General features: G+C 45.5%; 1 protein-coding gene across 1 annotated transcript; it reads left to right on the top strand.

Annotated features, from left to right (window-relative positions):
- Positions 1-6,154: 6,154 nt before the first annotated feature.
- Positions 6,155-15,832, top strand: FAM162A (family with sequence similarity 162 member A). The gene is made up of 5 exons (XM_035141093.2): positions 6,155-6,308; positions 7,001-7,138; positions 9,220-9,322; positions 13,974-14,082; positions 15,213-15,832. Exons 1-5 carry the CDS (start codon positions 6,281-6,283, stop codon positions 15,306-15,308), a joined length of 474 nt encoding a protein of 157 aa, XP_034996984.1. The 5' UTR covers positions 6,155-6,280; the 3' UTR covers positions 15,309-15,832.
- Positions 15,833-19,460: the final 3,628 nt, after the last annotated feature.

The following is a 19,460-nucleotide window of genomic DNA, read 5'->3' as shown; positions in this document are numbered from 1 at the left end:
TTTAATCTCACTGTAAGCAAGTGGTACAGTGACAATAAGGTATTTCTATTTCTGTTCAACACAAAAAAAACAGTGACAAAGGACAGCTGGACATATAAAGGGCCCCATTACCTTGAGTAGATTAGGGCCTCATCAAACCTAAATCCGGCCCTGGCCATGCAGGAATCTCGACGAGGTCATCCATGGCAGAATCACAGAATTGTCAAGTTGGAAGGGGTCCCTGCGACGAACCCCCTCGCCAACGTTGCCAATAGATTATGAGACGAAAGGGTACAGGGGAAAAGCAACCCCCACTCAATTCCTTACGCCTTGAAATAAACCCCTCAATTCTGGGATTCTCAGTAAAGAGAGTCTAATTCCAGCCTTCGTGGCCTGATCTCACAAACACTCAGGGCTATTTGAATGAACAACCTCTTGCTTACAGAACAGGGACTCCCTCAACTCAGATCCCCACTGTATCAGTCTGCCATATCACCCTGGCAAACTTGTGGCACTCTAGGTTTTCACCATACTGTACTGCCCTTCCTGTGTGACTCTAGGACACAAACTATCCCCTTTTCCTTAGGTAAGTTTTACCCTTTTCTGAGTCTCCACCTCGGTGAGTTTTAATACACTGCTGGAAATAACCAAGATGATACCCTTTGGCACAAAAAGAAGATGAACTTTATTTACTTGAGAACATAGTTTTTTCTTTTCTTAACGATGCATAAGTTTACAAGCTTAGTTACAGTTATACATTAACTCTGTCAGACTTTAACTTCAACTTATCCTAAGCCTAACCTAAACCACCACTATCCTGGCCCCACAACCTCCTTCTTCCCTCTTCGTCAACACACTCCCCCTCTTCCAACTGCCAAAACGGTTGTTTCCTCCTTTTTAAGCAGGCATCGGGCACCGTCCAGCCTCCTAAAGATGCGCTGTCAGTTAAAATGGAAGTGGATTAACTCTTTATAACCCAGGGTGTAATAAATCTTCCATCCTGGGGCTAATCCGTTACAATCCCCACCCCGAGGGTCATCTAGTCCAACCCCCAGCAATGCAGGAATCTCAATGAGGCTATCCATGGCAGAATCACAGAATTGTAGAGTTGGTGTCAGAGCTGCTGGTGCTGGTGCTGCTGGAACAATGAGTCGGGTTCATAGAATCTACACGCAAAACACAACATGTACAATCCAGCACACAATGAAAATAATGCATGGAATTCACTAGTTTAAAGGGTTGGTTTCGTAGAATGTTAGGGTTGGAAGGGAACTGTGAGGCATTTATTCAAAATTGCCACCCATTCTCTTTTTTATTTTCCTGGGGTTTTTTGTGAGAACATTCCTGGATTGTTAAGAATTGGCAAGCACCTAGGGATAAGGTTTTTGCAACACAATGCTTTGCATGCATTTCTAATTTCATGTTTTTCATAAATGGTCAAGAGCGTGCCCAAGGCAGTGCATAGGAGAGTCAACAATCAAAAGAAGTTAAATACAGGAGGCAGCTAGGCCAGAGAAATTATCAACAGGAATATGTACTGGAAGAACCAAGAAAGAAAGTGATTCACTAACTGAGGCATGAAGACCTGGCATGGAGACTGAGAGAGAGTGAGGGGAGGCAATATAGAACATCAGCAAATAGAAGCAGTGTTGTACAGAATGCACTTCAACAGGTAGAAAAGTAGTGGGATGGGAAATGAAAATTCCTTTCATTTATAAAACTAGATGTGAAGGATAAGGCTTCTAGCCTGAACTTCTTGATGCACTCCTTTTCTAAGTGTGGAATTTTTGTTGTTGTTTAGAATAGTATTTACCCATCTTACGAGTAGTCTAAAGTTGCACAACCCTGACCGAAATTTACCTCCTTGGTGAGAACTAGGGCCAAGGGCTGGAAGCAAAGAAGTGGCATGTATGGGGTGGCTGCTTTGATCCTGTTTTGCTAGAAATAACCAAGAGTAGTATTTTCTAGTTCTCCCTGATTTGTGTGAGAGAGAGTAGTGAGAGTTGAAAAGCAGAGTTGGTTGGCATGTCTCTCAGGTCCAGATTCTGGCCCAGTGGCCATTCATTTTTAAGGCATTTAAGGTGCAACAAAACTCTTTGGGGTTTTGGGTTTGGTTTTTTGCTGCAACAGACTAACTCATGGTTACCCCTCTTGGAATCTAAACTTTTGAAAATGTGATATATACCTATAGGCTGCAGTGGAGCAGGTCATTCTATTATCTCAGCACTCTGCCACCATTCACCTGTATGCATAGATCAGGTTTTACTTTTGGTTAATTCAGCCTCAAATAATGCAGCTGCATGTACAACAAGTTGTGTATTCTTAAGCAAGTGCCAGCTGTTCATCCCCAGAGACAGAAGACTTGAGCAAGGCAGATTGAGTTTATTATGTTTTTTAAAATTATTTATCCAACACCATAATTCTTGCAGCTGCTTATAGAAAAGAAACAAAAGAATAAATTTATAAACAATAAAAAACCGTGTCAGCGAACAACATCCCCACCCCCAGCAATCAGCAGCCAAGAGGTCTAGTGATATCTCAGAGGGCATTCCTGGTGAGAAAACAGCAGCAGGCTCCAGTAGACAGGGCTGGATTATCTGGATTGTAGTCAACTAATTTTAGTTAAAGTAGACCCATTTAAATTAATGACCTCGACTGACTTAGGTCCATTAATGTCAATGAGCAACAGGTAACATCCTTTGTACTGTTGTGGAAGCAATACAAGGCCAACAGTTCACTGATCCAATTAATGTCGCTGGTTTTCTCCCAGTGCTGATTTTGATTAGTTCCCGCAAATCTTACAAGATATGGACACCCCACAGATACAAAGATAATGTATACATGGTGGAATATTAAGTTTGCAGAAATATTTTTCAGTATGATCTGCAACCTTTTACCTCAACTCCTTCCCCCTGTGGCAACTGTGTTGTTTCAAGGCTTTCCTGGACTCTGGTCAAAGGTCTCATACATTGTTTCTCCTCCCCTTCACATGATCCTACCAAATGACCTCAACCCAGACTGCTCTGCCTTCATTTTAGTTATTTATGCAGTTACATAATAGTTTTATACAGGGCATAAAACCCTGTAGGCTTTTCTCCCTTTGTCCACAAGCAGAGAAAAAGATTAGCACTGCAGATATCCATTCAAATTTGTTCATCACTTTAGAGCCAGCCTAGGCTGGGAGGGAGAAAAAGCAGGTGGAGTAGGCCCCATTGAATTCAACAGGACTTGTTTCTGAGGAGACATGCCCGGGCCCATGTGGCTGCCTTTGGGTGGTATTCAGCTGCATTTAACTCAGTTTAAATTAATGTATTTAATGAACACAAGCAAGTTAGGTCCATAAAATTCACGGAGTCTATTCTGAGCGAATGTTTGGGCTTATCCAGATTTCATTTTGCACTTTCCAGGCACAGGTCTGGGCTTTAAAACTCCCTGCCCCCCAAAAAAAACCCTGCTCCTTGGTACTACTATGGGTTGCATTAAACTAAATCTTATTCAAGTCTGTTGAAATGAATGAACTGAAATAACAATGTCTATTACCGTAACTTCTGTACTCTAAGACTAGCATTGAATATCACCCTATGTAATGGTGGGTGAAGATGGGGTGTCACACACAAATATACATACAACCACACCATTGATATATGTGTTTAGCCACTTGGGCTTGCCAATCAGAAGGTTGGCGGTTCGAATCCCCACGATGGGGTGAGCTTCTGTTGCTTGATCCCAGCTCCTGTCAATCTAGCAGTTCGAAAGCACGCCAAAAAAAGTGCAAGTAGATAAATAGGTACCACTCTGGTGGGAAGATAAACGGTGTTTCCACGCGCTGCTTTGGTTTTGGTATTCAGTTGTGCCAGAAGTGGCTTAGTCATGCTGGCCACATGACCTGGAAAAACTGTCTGCGGACAAATGCTGGTTCCGTCAGCCTGTAAAGTGAGATGAGCGCCACAACCCCAGTGTCATCTGCGACTGGACTTAACTGTCAGGGGTCCTTTACTTTACTTCTCCCAAATATGCCCCCCCCCCGCCTGCATTTAGGGAGCAGCTGTCCAAAACTAACAAAGTGAATTTCAATAGGGGCAAATGTGAGGTTCTACACTTAGGCAGGAAGAACAAGCTGCACAGATATAAGATGGGGGTCACTTGGCCTGCCAAGTAGTACACGTGAAAAGGATCTAGGGGTCTTAGTAGACTATAAGCTGAACGTGAGTCAACAGTGTGTTGCAGCATCAAAACAAGCAAATGCTAGGCTGTATCAACAGAAGTATAGTGTCCCCCAATCAAGGGAAGTAATGGTACAGTACCACTCTATTCTGCCCAGATCAAACCACATCTGAAATAATGTGTCCAAATCTGGACACCACAACTTAAGAATGATATTGACCAGCTGGAATGTGTGCAGAGGAGGGCAACCAAGATGATCAAGGGTCTGGAAACCAAGTCTTATGATGAACGGTCAAAGGAGCTGGGTATGTTTAGCTTGGTAAAGAGAAGACTGAGAGGATATTGCTATCTTCAAACACCTAAATGGGCTTGCCATATGGAAGATGGAGCAAGCTAGTTTTCTCCTGCTCCAGAGGGTAGGACTCGAATCAATGACTTTAAGTTACAAGGAGATTCCGACAACACATCAGGGATAACTTTTTTTAAAAAAAATTAAATCATTTTTATTTAATTTTACAAACATAAATTTATAACAACCTCTTCCCCCATCCCCTCCATGGGTCCTAGTGTCAACGTTTTCAACTGCATACAATATTATATCATAATCTATATTTTGTATCTGTCCATATTGTCCATAGTATTTGTTACATTACAAGTGACATCAAAATCCTGCTCAGGGCCGTCTTAAGCAGATCTGGCGCGACGGATCCCTCCGGCGCCCCCGCCCCGGCCCGTTTCCCAGCGCGGTGGACAGGCGGGCGCCCTGGCACCTCGCGCCACCCAGCCTGGCTGTAGGGTGGCCCTGATCCTGCTAATGTTTTCATCTGCTTGCAGGGGTCTCCAAAGTAAATTATATATTTTTTCCATTCTTTCTTATGCTTTTTGTCTTCTTGGTCCCTGAGCTTTCCAGTCAGTTTTGCCACTTTGGCACTGTCTAACGGCATGGTTTGCCATTCCACTCTGATAGGGACTCTTTCATCATTCCATCTCTGGGCTAATATCATCTGTGCTGCTGTTGTTGCATACATGAAGAGTCTTTTCTGTTCCTTTGGGATATTGGTACCTACAATTCCTAATAATAATGTTATTTTTATTTCAGTTGATACCTGTTATTAGCGGTACAGGACACTTCAAGGAATGGCAAAAAAACCACATCAGGAATACCTTTCTGATAGTCAGAGCCATGGGTGGTGCCAGGATTTTTGTTGGGGGGGGGGGGGGGAGGCGGGTTTTTTTGCTGGGGGTGGGAAGAAACTGTGTTTGCTATGTATTTTTATTGATTGGGGGGGCAGGTGCCCTTCCCTGTGTCCCCCCCCTTACTACGCCCATGGTCAGAGTTGTTTGATCATGGAACAGGCTCCATCAGAAGGTGGTGGACTCTCTTTTCCATGGAGGTTTTTAAGCGGAGGTTGAATGGCTATTTGTCAGCACTGATGCTTGCTTGCTTGATTTATATATTTATTTATTTATTTATTTATTTACTTACCTACCTACCTACCTACCTACCTTTATCCAGGGCATAGCTGTCAAGTCCTCTCTTTTTTTAAGGGAAATTCCCTTATGCTGAATAGGCTTCCTCGCGAGAAAAGGGAAAACTTGACAGCTATGATCCGGGGGTTTCAGGGCGGGTCACAGAATAAAAGCAAGATATAAAACCACAAAATACCTAACACAGTAAAAATAAAAAACAACAACAACCCAATAGCCCCCGCCCCATGCTTTAGTTGAGATCCCTGCATTACAGGGGGTTGGTCTGGATGACCCACGGGAACCCTTCCAATTCCGCGACTCCGTACGACTCGCGGGCCGCCGACCCGGAGACCAGCTTTCTCCTACTCGCGAGTAAAGCCCGGCAGCTGGGCGCCGAGGGAGGAGGGCCCGTCGGCGGCCGACCAGGAGCCTCTTCCCCCCCCCCCCCCAGCCAGCCTCCAAGAAGCCGGGAGGCGCGTCCTCACCGCGGCCCGGCCTATGAGGCAAGCGACATCCATAACTCCTCCTCCTGCTGCTGCTGCCCAGCTCATGCTTCTGACCTTCCCCTCTGAGGCGCGTTTCGTAAGAAGGGAGCCCGGGACTCCGTGGGGTTGGGCGGCGGGGAGAGGAGGGGGAAGACGCGGCGGCGCGTTCTTTCCGCGGGGCCATGTCGGGGCCTGCAGCTGCCGCCGCCGGTGAGTGCCTCTGCTCTGCTGCGCCGGGCTGGGCCTAGTCAGGGACCCGCTCCAATTCGCGCCTTCTCAGCCGCAGGTCGCCCTTGTCCGACCTCGGAGGGGTTGGCGGCGGGGCCTGCAAGCCGGAACCTGGGGTGGGATAAACCGAAAGCGAAGGGCTGGCTAGCACCTGGGAAGACCCGGGTTCAGGTCGTGAAGCTCGCCTGGGTGACCTTGGGGTCAGCCACTGCCTCTCAGCCTCACCGACCTACCTCGCAGGGTTGTTGTGGGGACTAAAGGAGGAAACTATGTACACCACACACCTTGAGTTCCTTGCAGAAAAAAGGTGGGGATATAAATGCAAAGTGTTCTGGGCATAACATACTCAAGGGCAGGCTTTGGGTAACAGGGCACCCTGGGTGAGCACAAAATTTGGCACCCCACCCCTAAAAAAAGTCATGTTCTTACTACTGCTTTGTGCATCCTCAGCTTGGTGCCTGGTGCGGGAGAACTGCCTGCACCATCTTGAATCCGGTGCTGTCATACTTATACCAGCACATCTTGCAGCATTCAGTGGCGCTTCCTCTCTTAAATTCACTATTTTGCTCAAGGACCTGAAGCCGAGAGTAGGGTCTTCTGCATTGTCTTACGTTTCTCTCTTTATGCTGCAACTTTTTCTAACATGTCACCTTTCTCCCCCCCCCTCCTCCCAGGCATAGTTGTTAGGATTTTGGACAAACGTATTCCTTCTGCTCTGCGTGCAAGTGGAGGACCATGTCGGTTCGTGAACAGGAGGATGTGCAGCAAAACCCAAGCAGAGAATGTGCAGAAGCCAAAACCCCCGGCTTCAGGTAAACCAGAATTATCTTCATGCTTAATTGGTAATATGGGTTTTCATGGAATCTGCTCCCCAAGTAAGCGTGTGTAGGGTAGTAGCCTTACCCTTTGTGTAAATAACGGCTTTTTGATGACCCATCATTGACTACTATGTACAAATTCATTTCTTTCTTTTCTGCCATGTTTGGTAGTGCTGGAAAGAGCTGGGCATATAACTATAGGTTGCAGCAGCATGCCTGGAAATCCAACATGTGTATTTGCATGTGTCTGCCTCTGGTACTGATTGGGCAACATGGCCCGCCCCCAGTAGTTTTATATGCATGCTCCAAATCAGATTCCTTTTTCCAGTATCTGAAAGAATGGGTGCATATCCACAAGTGTGCATGTAGCCCATTAACACTGAAGGAAAAGGTATAGTGCAATGGGAAATAGTTGTTGACTGGAAATTAGGACAGTGAATGAACAGCATGCATCCTCTGTATTGAGGATCTTATTTTCTTCGTTAAATTTGTGCAATTTAAAAATGAGGAAGTAGATCCATATACATTGTATGCAATGTGTGTGCTAGCTTTACCTTCATGTGTCTTGCTGTTTGATTTCCTTTCCATATGAACTTTTGACTAACCTTCCTTTCTATGGCTATGTTTGCTTAACTATGTATGCTACCATATTTTGCAAGCCAAAGTCCATATGTGAGACTTGCTGTAATCTGGCCTTGTCTGTCTAAAGGGTTTTGGTGACTAAGGCAACAATCCTAACCCAATTTCCCTGGGAGTAAGCCCATTTCTGAGTTGACAGGCAGCCACTAAGGCAGGCATCCCCAAACTTGGCCCTCCAGATGTTTTGGGACTATAATTCCCATCATCCCTGACCACTGGTCCTGTTAGCTAGGGTTGATAGGAATTGTAGTCCCAAAACTTCTGGAGGGCCGAGTTTGGGGATGCCTGCACTAAGGACTTGGAAGTGGTTGATCATTCGTAAATAAAGGTGTCTTTGTGTCGGAAGGTGGATAGCTTGAAGATACTTCAGCCCATATTTTCTGAACTTGTTAGTGTCTAGAAGCATTAAATACTTTAATCTCCAGTTGCACCTTTGCCAGTCCCACTGTTTAGCATTTGGGACCAGCTTTCCCCCCACTACTCACTTTTTTTTGGTACAGTAGATAGACACTCATGAATAGGGAATGTGGCATGATTGTTGTGTTCTAACATACTGGTTGGTATGAGCTGAAGAATGTTCACCTTCTTATCTGCAGTCTGAAATGCAGATAGTTTGCTACTGGTATTTTAAGCTTCTATACCCCCATGGTCAAGACTCTTTAATTCTTTAATCATTCAGAAGTGGCACAGTGTGCGAAATGTTTTATCTAAATGCAAAAAAAAACCTATAGGGCTCAAAGCCATAGTTCGTAGGGTCAGGGCTAGCAATAAGTGGAGCTAGCCTACGTACATACAGGACATACATGACACACATACCCTTGCAGAGGAGACAGATGCCATCCTTCTATCTCCCCTGCACACAGCTGAGCAGCAGGGAAGAGGGTGTTTCAGAGTCCTAGCACTTCCTACGCTGCTGACTTGTTTTCCGATCAGCAGAGTGGGGAGAGATTGTATAATCCCAGCCCATATCTCTCCTCTGCCACTGCTAAGATGATCAGGAATAGCTGAGCAGTGGATAAAAGGGGACAGTTTCAAGGTGCTTCAGGTACCTTGAGGTGGCAGCTCCTAATGAAACCAAGTTCCCATGCCCCTCTCTTTTCCCAGCAGGAAAGGTAAGGGACAAGATAAGAAAACTAGGCTGAAGCTAGCTGGATTGGCTTTTGTATTGGTCACTGAGAAAGTGAATCTACTTCCTCTTCAGCCAGTACAGAGCTGATCAGGCTGGTGAACCAATGACAGAGTGCTCTGCTTTGCCACCCTGATTTGTGGAGCAGGGACGCTGAGGAGAGTCGAGCAGTGACAGATGAAGGCCTGAGGGAGCCAGAGGTTCCCCATACCTCAGTAAGATCGAAATCAAGTTCGCAATCCCGATTCCACCTTTTGGATAATGTGTTTGGTTCTCAAGTGCTGCATTTTCTCTCCCATTCTTTCTACAGCAAGTTTCAAAGTTCCAGGACACAAGCCCACTGACTGGGACAAGAAGTTGTTGCTATGGACGGGCCGTTTCAAGAAAGCAGAAGATATACCTGAAACAGTGTCGTAAGTTTGAGTTTCGCGAACCAAGCATTAAAAAAACTGCTCCAGTAATTATTTCATCTCCACCACCCATTTTTTTAAATCAGTGAAATGCAGATAGCTATTACAGCAAGATGTTCAAATTATCATTGGCTGCGTTCACACACAACACAAGAAGTCATGGCTTGTTTTAACTATGTATTGTTCAACAAACCATAGGTTGTCTTATAGGCAGGAAAGCAGGCCGCAGCTTGTGTCTTCAGCTTGTTTTCCAGCTACTCTTGCCTCGCACATCTGTAGCTTGGTGAAGGATAGGGTAACTATACAGACTGTGGCGAAGCAAGACTGTTTGGTTTGAACCTAACGCTAAATAGTGGATCTTGTAAGTTAACAACAAATATTGGCTTCGCATTATGGTTTGTTGCTAGAAAACAGACCTTGGTTAGTTTGGGTTGGGTATGGATGTTCAAACAAGCCATACTCTGGGAAAGCAAACCACGACTTAGCATTAAGCACAAACCAGGCTAAAATTGCCATTTGCATAATTCTGATTGTAATTTGTGGTAATATATAATAATAATAATTAATAATAATAATAATAATTTATTTATACTCCACCCATCTGGCCGGGTCTCCCCAGCCACTCTCCTCCAACAAAATATTAAAATACAATGGTCTGTTAAAACATTAAAAGCTTCCCTAAACAGGGCTGCCTTCAGATGTCTTCTAAAAGTCTGGTAGATGTTTTTCTCTTTGACATCTGGTGGGAGGGTGTCCCACAGGGCAGGTGCCACTATTGAGAAGGCCCTCTGCCTGGTTCCCTGTAACTTGGCTTCTCGCAGCAAGGGAACTGCCAGAAGGCCCTCGGCACTGGACCTCAGTGTCCAGGCAGAACGATGGGGGTGGAGACACTCCTTCAGGTATACTGGACCGAGGCCATAATATTCAGAGAATCCAGAATATTTTATAAAAGACGAGAGATCACGTGGATTAGGAGGTGTAGTGTGGCTTGATTACATTTTAATCACATCACAAGTAGTCATGTGCAAGCTAGGCTCTGACTAAGGGTTCTGAAATTCTACTTGGAGACAGGCAGGCAAAGAAGGATCAACTTGTGTGTTGTCTACCTCTGCTTATTTCTTTGTCTTTCCCTCCGCCAATGTCTAGAAAACCAGTTTGTTAAGCAGGGATGAACAGAGGCAGCCTATTTTTCCCCTGTGCATCATGTGATGAGCATAAGGTGTAGGCTGCTTTTTAGACCTGAGCCCCTTGAACACTGTCCATCTTGGGGTTCTGAGCTTTCAGTAGATACGGGCTGGATAAAATTGCTGTTCATCTGACCTGTATCAAAGCCTTTTCCAGCCTTATTAAGACTATGTTAGTTTTACATGGAGAAGCAGTGAAGCATTTCAGAGAGCTTCACCTTCCTGTGCTGCTTTGGTCTGTGTGCTATTTGACTAAGTGTCTCAAGAAAATCCTATCAACAACGAATATTATTGGGCTTGCAGAGTGCTTTTGTAGCTTCCTATCATATGTTCATTGTAGTACCGTGTTTCTCCCTTTTTAAGACACCGTCTTATAACTTTTTTTCCTCAAAAAAACACACAGTGTCTTATTTTCAGGGGATGTCTTTTTTTTAAAAAAAAATTATTGCTGTTTTTATTACAGTACTTGTATAATACAGTATTACAACTTGTGGCGGGCTGGACCGTGTGTGTGCGCACACACACACATACACATACGCCCATGCCTTCCCTCCCTCCCCGCGTTCAGATGGAGCAGGCTGGGCTGGGGAGGGGGCACCCCGTCGACACTGGGTCTCAGCTTGCGCTGAGGGGCCGCAGCCACCCTGTCAGGAAGGGCCCCTATCCCGGGGTGTCCATGACCGTGCTGCTAATGTGCCACCGCCAAGCAGCACAGAGGAGTCCTCCTCCTCCTTCTCTTACTGCTCCTTCTCCCTCCTCGCAGGCTCTCTGCTCCGCGGCGCTGCTGGGCTCTCCAAGCGTTCTGCACTGCAGCAGCCGCCGGTTCTGGGCTGCGGAGAGAGCAGGCAGGGCGAGCACGCGCAACCTGCGGGAATTGATGCGCTCCCGTCTGCAGCGCGTGCAAATGGCCCGGTAGGTCGGGTCTCCACACAAGGCGCCTTCGCCGCCTTTGCTGCAGGCTTCCCGCCGGGGCCGCCTGCAAAGCGCCGCACCAAGGCTCCCCGGGAGAAGGCGTGCAGGGGCTGAAGCCAGAGGCAGCGGGGGGCATATTCCGGCCCCGGTGATGTCAGGCCTCCCCATGGGACCGGGAACGGGACTGGGGGGGGGGAATCTCGCTCAGCTTCGTCACTCTCCCGGACAGCAGCAGCAGCGAGAGGAGTGCACGCTCGTCTCTGGCGTCACGGCCTCAAGCGCAGGCTGGGGAAGAGGAGGCGAAGGAGGCGCGCTCAGTGCGGTGGGGGCTGAGGCATGGTGGAGTGCCCCGAGCCTCTGGGAGCCGGCAGGAGGAGGAGGAGGCTTGCCGGGTCGTCATCCAGCAGCACGCGCAGAGCACCCCGAGCCTCCGGCAGCCAGCAGCAACAACAACAATCCCAGAGGCTCGGGGCGCTCCACGCACGCTGCTGGGTGACGACCCGGCAAGCCTCCTCCTCCTCCTGCCGGCTCCCAGAGGCTCGGGGCACTCCACCATGCCTCAACCCCCACTGAGCGCGCCTCCTTCGCCTCCTCTTCCCCAGCCTGCGCTCGAGGCCACGGTGCATGCAGCCGCCTGCTGCCCAGCCTTTTTGTTCTCCTAACCCCTCCGTCTTGCCTACCTCGAGCCTCACATTGTTCGCCTCTTCGCCCGCAACTCCCTCCAGAGACGCGGAAAGCTGCTTCGCGCAGCGGCATCCGCCGAAAAGCAGTGTGACTCTCGCGCCCCCTCTCCTTCCCCCCCCTCAGGAGTCCAGCGCAAGGTCCGGCACTGAGCTCTGCCTGCGGGGGCCCCGGAGGATCCGCGCACACCCTTGCCTCCCCCTCGGTGGCCCTGTTCGGCGGCAGCCCACGCCGCTTGCCAGACATCCCTCTTCGCTGTGACTTCTTTCTCTGCTTCTCCTCCTCTTGCCAGCGTGCTGGGTCCCACTGGCTGGCTGGGGCACTCAGCGGTCTCGCTCCGCGGAGTATGGCTTATTTTCGGGGTATGGCTTATATTTCCTAAACGCTTAAAATCCTGCTATGGCTTATATTATGACTACGTCTAAAAATAGGGGAAACACGGTAGTAGTCACCCAGTGTGAAAAATAGTATCATAGGGCCTCTGCAAGGCTCATAAAGGGATACAGACACTCAAAGCTTGCTTGCTGCTTGTTTTCAGCTGTGTCGAAGAGCAAAGCAATCAGCAGCAGCTGCCAGAAGCAACTGAATTTAACTGCGATTACATTATCAGTTCTGTTTCCAGAAGTTACTGTCATGCATGTTACTGATTCCACCAATTAACTACTCCCAACTGCACACTCTTAATGAATCTGTAGAAACAGGCACAACAACAGATTCGGGGAGAATAGATCATAGCTGCCAAGTTATCCCTTTTTTTTAAGGGATTTTCCCTTATGCTGAATAGGCTTCCTCACGAGAAAAGGGAAAACTTGGCAGCTATGGAATAGATTGCACGGAGCTTCCCAGGCTTTTGTGTTAGCTCTTTCTTGATACAGTTCTGGCCCAAGAATTATTTTGCAGGTGGGCTTTTAGTGTTGAGTGCTTAAAAAGCTGCAAAGCAGATTTTGTGGGAACCCTGTTAGGTTTATAGTGAGGGTGCTGAAGCACTAACCCAAACATTCTGAGATTTTGTCAGCTGTTTGCTTATTATCTTATTGAACATTTTTTCACACTGTTAACAGAGGTGATGACTACATGTTGGCTTGGAAAGGCAACATTAGAGAGGTTTCCTCTCATAGGTTCTTTCCAGCATTGACTTAATGGTGGTAGCAAGTTCCACAGTTTAACTATGTGCTGTGTGAAGAGGTTTGGCCAAAATAATTACCGTCCAGCTTCATTGGATGACCCTGGGCTGTAGATTTCGGTGCCAGAAATCACGTTTGGACATATGCAGACACCGAAAATCGCATTTGCGCAGACGCAATCCGGCCCACGGAGCCATCTCCATGGGAGTGGACTGGCCCAGGCGAGGTAAACCTTGCCGGCCCCTGCTCTAGGGGTTATGTAGTGCCCCAGAATGGTGCAATAATGGGCCTTGCCTTATGGCTTAGCAGCCTTTAACTAGATTCTTCCTTTGATTTCCCCCTATTAACAAGATGGGCAAGGCAGTGGAAGCAGCTATGGCTTGACAATGCTAATCCATGATGATGGTAATATAATAATAATAATAATAATAATAATAATAATAATAATAATACCAACATACTTGGTATTCAAGTACTAACATACTTGGAATTTTGCTTCGGCTAAATTGCAATGTAAACGTACCTTAAACAAACACTTTCCCACATACAATACAATAGCACAGCAAAGGAACCCCACCCATAACTGGTTTCCCCTTCCGCTACACAACTACGAATTTAACAATTTGATGGCACAAGGGAAAGAAACTGTTCCTGTGCCTAGCCGTTTTTGTGTATACGAGTCCTGTAGCGATGTCCAGATGGAAGTAAATCAAACAGATGATGATTTAATTAATGATAATTCATTCTTTAAAGGTTTGAGATGGTTGATGCAGCGAGGAACAAGATGCGTGTGAAGATCAGCTACTTAATGATTGCCTTGACAATCATGGGCTGCATAACGATGGTCATTCTGGGGAAGCGGGTGAGTACAAAAGGTTGGCAATAGCGTGGGGGGGGGGGGGAGAGCTAATGGACCAGCCTAACCTCTCTCAGGAACAGCAATTAAATTGTGATAATACTGCAGCAGGGAAAATGTGGGTGGTTGTATTCTTAATAAAGTCAATGGAAGGATAAACTATAGTCTACCTAAGAGATTGGGGTTGGAGGGGAGAGGAAGAAAGAGGGAATTAGAATTAAAGTCAGGGTAGGATAGACATGAGAATGGGAATTTTCCCCAAATGCGGAATCCAGTGCATTATCAACAGTTTATGTCAATAGCTCTGTGGGAGATTGTTTAGTTTAAAAAAATATATATACTGTAATGTTAGCTGGAAACTGCAGTCAAGGAGAGGGACTGAAATGGCCCCCCACTGGCAGACAGGATTATAGCATCATGTTTGGCATCCCCATTTCTTGATGCTTATTCTTTTCTGCCTTTTCTTGATAGCTCTGCTATTATCTGTTAGGCTCTTAAGGTGAGCAGGAGAGAAGATATATGGGGGCTCTTCGTCCTGTTATCATTACTTGTTTCTTGAAATAAAGAAATTAACCTGTTTGACATAGAACCAAACAGTATGGGTTCAAGTCTTGTAGTTCTTGAAGTAGTGCAGTGTTCCGTTGAGTGGTCATGTAATAAAAGTCCTGGAGTCTAAAAAGGCCTTTCAATTCTTCTTACAGCAAACTTCCTTACTGGGTTACATTCCAGGAATCACGCCTAAAGCCAAAATCATGTATAGTAAAAAACCCATTGAGTTCAATGATGGGGGTGTGATTGCCAGGAATTCTGTCCCCCATTTTTCTACTTTATTTTTAATTGCCACATGTGAAAAGCTGAATACATGCAAGTTAAATGGACGTGAATTGCAGGTGTATTGTATTTTCTAATTCTGTATTCACTGTAGATTAGTGGATGATTTAAAAAGGGGGATGAGGGTTGCTTGTGACGAATTTCTCTGGAGCTCGTTATTAGTTTCCCATAATTCTGGTTTAGCGACCGAGAAATGTGCAGCTGCAGTGTCCATTGGTTTGTCGGCATTTCTGTGTTCTAACCGAAAATCTGCCCGATATGGTTACTTTTCTTGCATGCTTCTGTGGTCTCTTCTTCTGCTGCAGGCTGTTGGGAGGCATGAATCTCTGACAAGCCAGAACCTGGAGAAAAAAGCTCGCTGGAGAGAGGAGGCCGCTCAGAGTGTCTCTGCCAAACCGTAGTCAAGTGGAAGGGCAATACTTCAGAAGGCACGAGATGTATTGTTACCTTTTAATTATAGAGGAGGAGGAGGGGCTTGAGGGGGATGCATATTAATTAGTTAAGGGTTGCTTTCGAGCTTAAATAAAATTATTTTGTGGTAATCCTATGAAGATTTCATATTTTGCTAGTATCCAATAACTATTCAGTTTCAAAGAAAGCTAAATACACTATCCAATTCCGTTCAGTTCCCTGTTACTGTATGTATGAAAATATTCATTGCACATTCTGTATTGGTCGATAGGCTTGTTGAAGCAAGGTATTGAATTCACCTTGAGTGAATACATAGGGTTTTTTAAAATATATATAGCACAAGTATCTTAATGGTGTGTGATCTAACACTTTGAAACAGCAGTAATAGAATGTAGATGCTACCGCTTGCTCTCATATCATCTACCAGCTGTGAATGTTTTTGGATGCTAATATCTAATTCTGGTTTTCTGTTCTGTTGATATCATCCTAAAACTTTTGTTGCTAAACTTCATAATCTCTGGCATCTTCATTATTTCAGGATATAACTGGCATATGTGATTCAGCTCCAGTGCAGAACAAGTGCTCAGAACACAGACCTCATACATTGAAGTTGACAGGGTGCCTAATTCAAAAGCTTGATAAACACAGGGAAGCTCGGAGGTCAGAAAGTCTGGCTATGCATGAATAGACAAGTCTTTGCCCTGAGGATCATGCACTCTGAATCCAACACAGAGGATAGCACTAAAAGGAGATACAATTCAGGACTTCAATCCTATACCCATTTACATGGGTGTGATACCCCAATGGCTTCAAGGAAGTGTTAACAATTTTGAGGATAAAATGGTGGTATGTGGAACCCACAGGAAAATTGGCAAGGGTCCTTGGAACACTTTCCTAACACTACTCTCTGGGATTAGTTGCTGATGTAGGAACAGAAACACTGTAAAAGTGTGTTCCTGGTACCTAGCCTTCTCCTTAAAACTGGCATCAAAAGCTGCAGAAAATTACTTACAGTCATACCTTGGTTCTTGAACGTAATTGGTTCCAGAATTCGGTTCAACTTCCAAAAACGTTGGAAAACCAAGGTGTGGCTTCCGACTGGCTGCAGGAGCTTCCTGCACTCAATTGGAAGCAGCATTGGACGTTCAGCTTCCAAAAGACGTTCACAAACTGGAACACTCACTTCCGGGGTTGCGGCGTTTGGGAGCCAAAACGTATGAGTACCAAGGCGTTCGAGAACCAAGGTACGACTGTACTCAAAGTCACTCTTCCCAAGCGTTATTCAATCTGAATAAGGCAAATTCCAAAAAGCAGACTTAGACCCACACTGAAATGGGCCTACATCAGCATCACCCACGATTGCCTCCAGTTGCTCTGCCATTACCCTCTTGACTAATAATGGGGCATTTGCAACTTGTCACTGTCACTAACCATCGGGTCCAGGTTTGACTTCTTTAAGAAATGGGTGCACTGATGCCTCTCTCTAAGAGCAGAGGAGTCCACAAAGCAATGCTAGGCATGGCAAGACACGACATAAGATGCCACAGCCGTAGCATCACGATCATTCCAAAGACAAGTGTCTTCATCCTCAAAAGTGCTGCCCGAACATGTCAAAGTGGGACTTGGATAGATCCAGTAGCATGGCCTCCAGGGTCAGCAGCGGCCATATGGCTACTTGATGCAATGGAGGCAGCGCAGTATGACTTTGCAATGCTCACCACCACCTGGTAGGTGCAATTATGCACTCAAATGAGTGTTCATTATACCAGTTTAGGTAAATAATCTCATGTAGGTAAGAAACAGCTACAGCGAAGATGTAGCGCAAACCACTCTTTTCAGTTTGGGTCTACTTAGCCTTGCCACTGTGCATAGGTAAAGGTAAAGGTACCCCTGACCATTAGGTCCAGTCGCGGACAACTGGGGTTGCGGCGCTCATCTCACTCTATAGGCCGAGGGAGCCGGCGTTTGTCCACAGACAGCTTCCGGGTCATGTGGCTAGCATGACTACGTAAGCTGCTTCTGGCGAACCAGAGCAGTGCATGGAAACACTGTTTACCTTCCCACCAGAGCGGTACCTATTTATCTACTTGCACTTGACGTACTTTTGAACTGCTAGGTGGGCAGGAGCTGGGACCAAATAACAGGAGCTCACCCTGTCGCAGGGATTCGAACCGCCAACCTTCTGTTCAGCAAGCCCTAGGCTCTGTGGTTTAGACCACAGCGCCACCCATGTCCCTTGCCACAGTGCATACTAGTGCTCAAATTACAGAGGCTTTCTGTTGTTGAAAAGTTGTGATATTGTTGCATGGCCAATAATGATTTGGCAAAAATAGAGAAGGGAGCCCTCACCCATCTTTTCCCCATAAAGCATTGTCATAGAAGCACACACAAGAAAATTCCACTTATGCCTCATGCAGACAACGTGATCCTTACTCCATTTTCCCAATGATTATTATTGTTATTAGCATTTGTTTGCTGTTTTATGCAAAAAAAGGGGTATCTCAAAGCAACTTAAAATGATAAAATAGAAACAGGTAAAATTAATTAGAAACCACATTGAGAAAAGAAACATAAAACACGAAGATTCTTAAAGGGGCTCACCCAACACCACAAATGTACTCCCGCCCCCATCATAGGCTAAAATGGCACACAAAGGTTTCCCCTGAAGTGTGGGAAGTATCCAGATACTTTATGAAATATTAATTGTGCATTGTAGAAATGTTTTTTTTATTGTGCATTTTTGGTCTCGTTTTATCTTGCACATTGCCCTGATGGCTTGTGATTTATAAATAATCCGAATCACTAATTTATAAATATGTAAAATAAAAACCTTTCAATAAAAACTTAACCAACCTAGATAGTGATGACACCAAGCATGAGATTACTTGCCAAATTTGAAACTTCAATGGCCTGGTTTACACAACAATCTAAGCCAAACCATGGCTTAGCACAAACATGCTGGCTTCCAGGGAGAAGATTGTGGCTGCTTTGTCCCTACCTAGTAGTTTTGCTGCTGCCCCACCCTTCAGATTTGCCGTGGTTTGGCTTAGCCTGTCATCTGAACCTGGGCTTATGTTTTAGCTCCTCTGGACAAACAAAAATCAAGCTCATAGGGATTACTTAAGCTATATTATTTGGGGAACTTTTCATTTCGAATTACAATGGTAAATTTTTATCATTTGCTATTCTGAAAATGCATATGAAGGTATTGAATCCTCAGGGAGCAGAGACTTGCCCTTCAAAGCATTTGATCTGACACTGTCAAATTTGCCTTAGCCTCTATGGAGCACTGAGCAGATTTTGATCACGTTGTGATACTGGTCACCTTACTACATTAAGGCATAATATTAACCCTCCTGCCCCGCTTCTAGTATTTATCACATATTAGGTGTGGTGTGAACCAATTTCTTTTTGTTTCCTTGAAAAATGGCACCTGGATAAATAGTTTCATTCAAATTCAGGTATTTTGGGCTACATGTATACCAAATTACTACCCAAAGCACAGGGCTAAATGTACATATTTCAAAATAAGTATCTTTAAATAATACATTCCTCCCCCTAACTTTTGTGGCCTGCCCCTCAGTAAACAGGAAGTAATCCTCTCATGCTATTATTATACATCCTATAGCTTTGGGAAATGATTTATAGATTATGGTATGGACCTTAAATGCTTCGTTTAATCAAATCACATTTGAACGAGGGTGCCATCTCCCTTAAACCCAATATTCAACAATGGGGGTCTCTCTGCCAGAGTCATTCAATGCACCAACTCTGGGCTAGTAGGGACAGAAGGCACAATCTCTGCCAGGTTCATATCCATTTCCTTCCTGCCCTTGACCCCCCCCCCAGCAAAAAATGCAGTGTTCTGCTTGTCCAGGTCAGCAGCAGGTCAACACCAAAATAATATTTATGTGTTAGTGCAAGCCTTCAAGTGTGGTTTGACACTTCGACTTATTGTCCAGAACTTTTATGCAGCCAGCTTCATCTCACAGAGTCGACCCAACTTCCACATACCTGCAGTCTCTCGACTTTGGATTGTACAGGATATTCTGATCTGCATATGTACATCACCACACCAGCTAACAGAAAGAAGTACCACATTAGCCCTACTTTTAAAAATGAAAGAAAAAGACAGCACTCCA

The sequence above is a fragment of the Zootoca vivipara genome, chromosome 16, assembly GCF_963506605.1.
Source record: "Zootoca vivipara chromosome 16, rZooViv1.1, whole genome shotgun sequence".
NCBI classification, from domain to species: Eukaryota; Metazoa; Chordata; class Lepidosauria; order Squamata; family Lacertidae; genus Zootoca; species Zootoca vivipara.
This window is presented reverse-complemented; position numbering and strand designations above follow the sequence as displayed.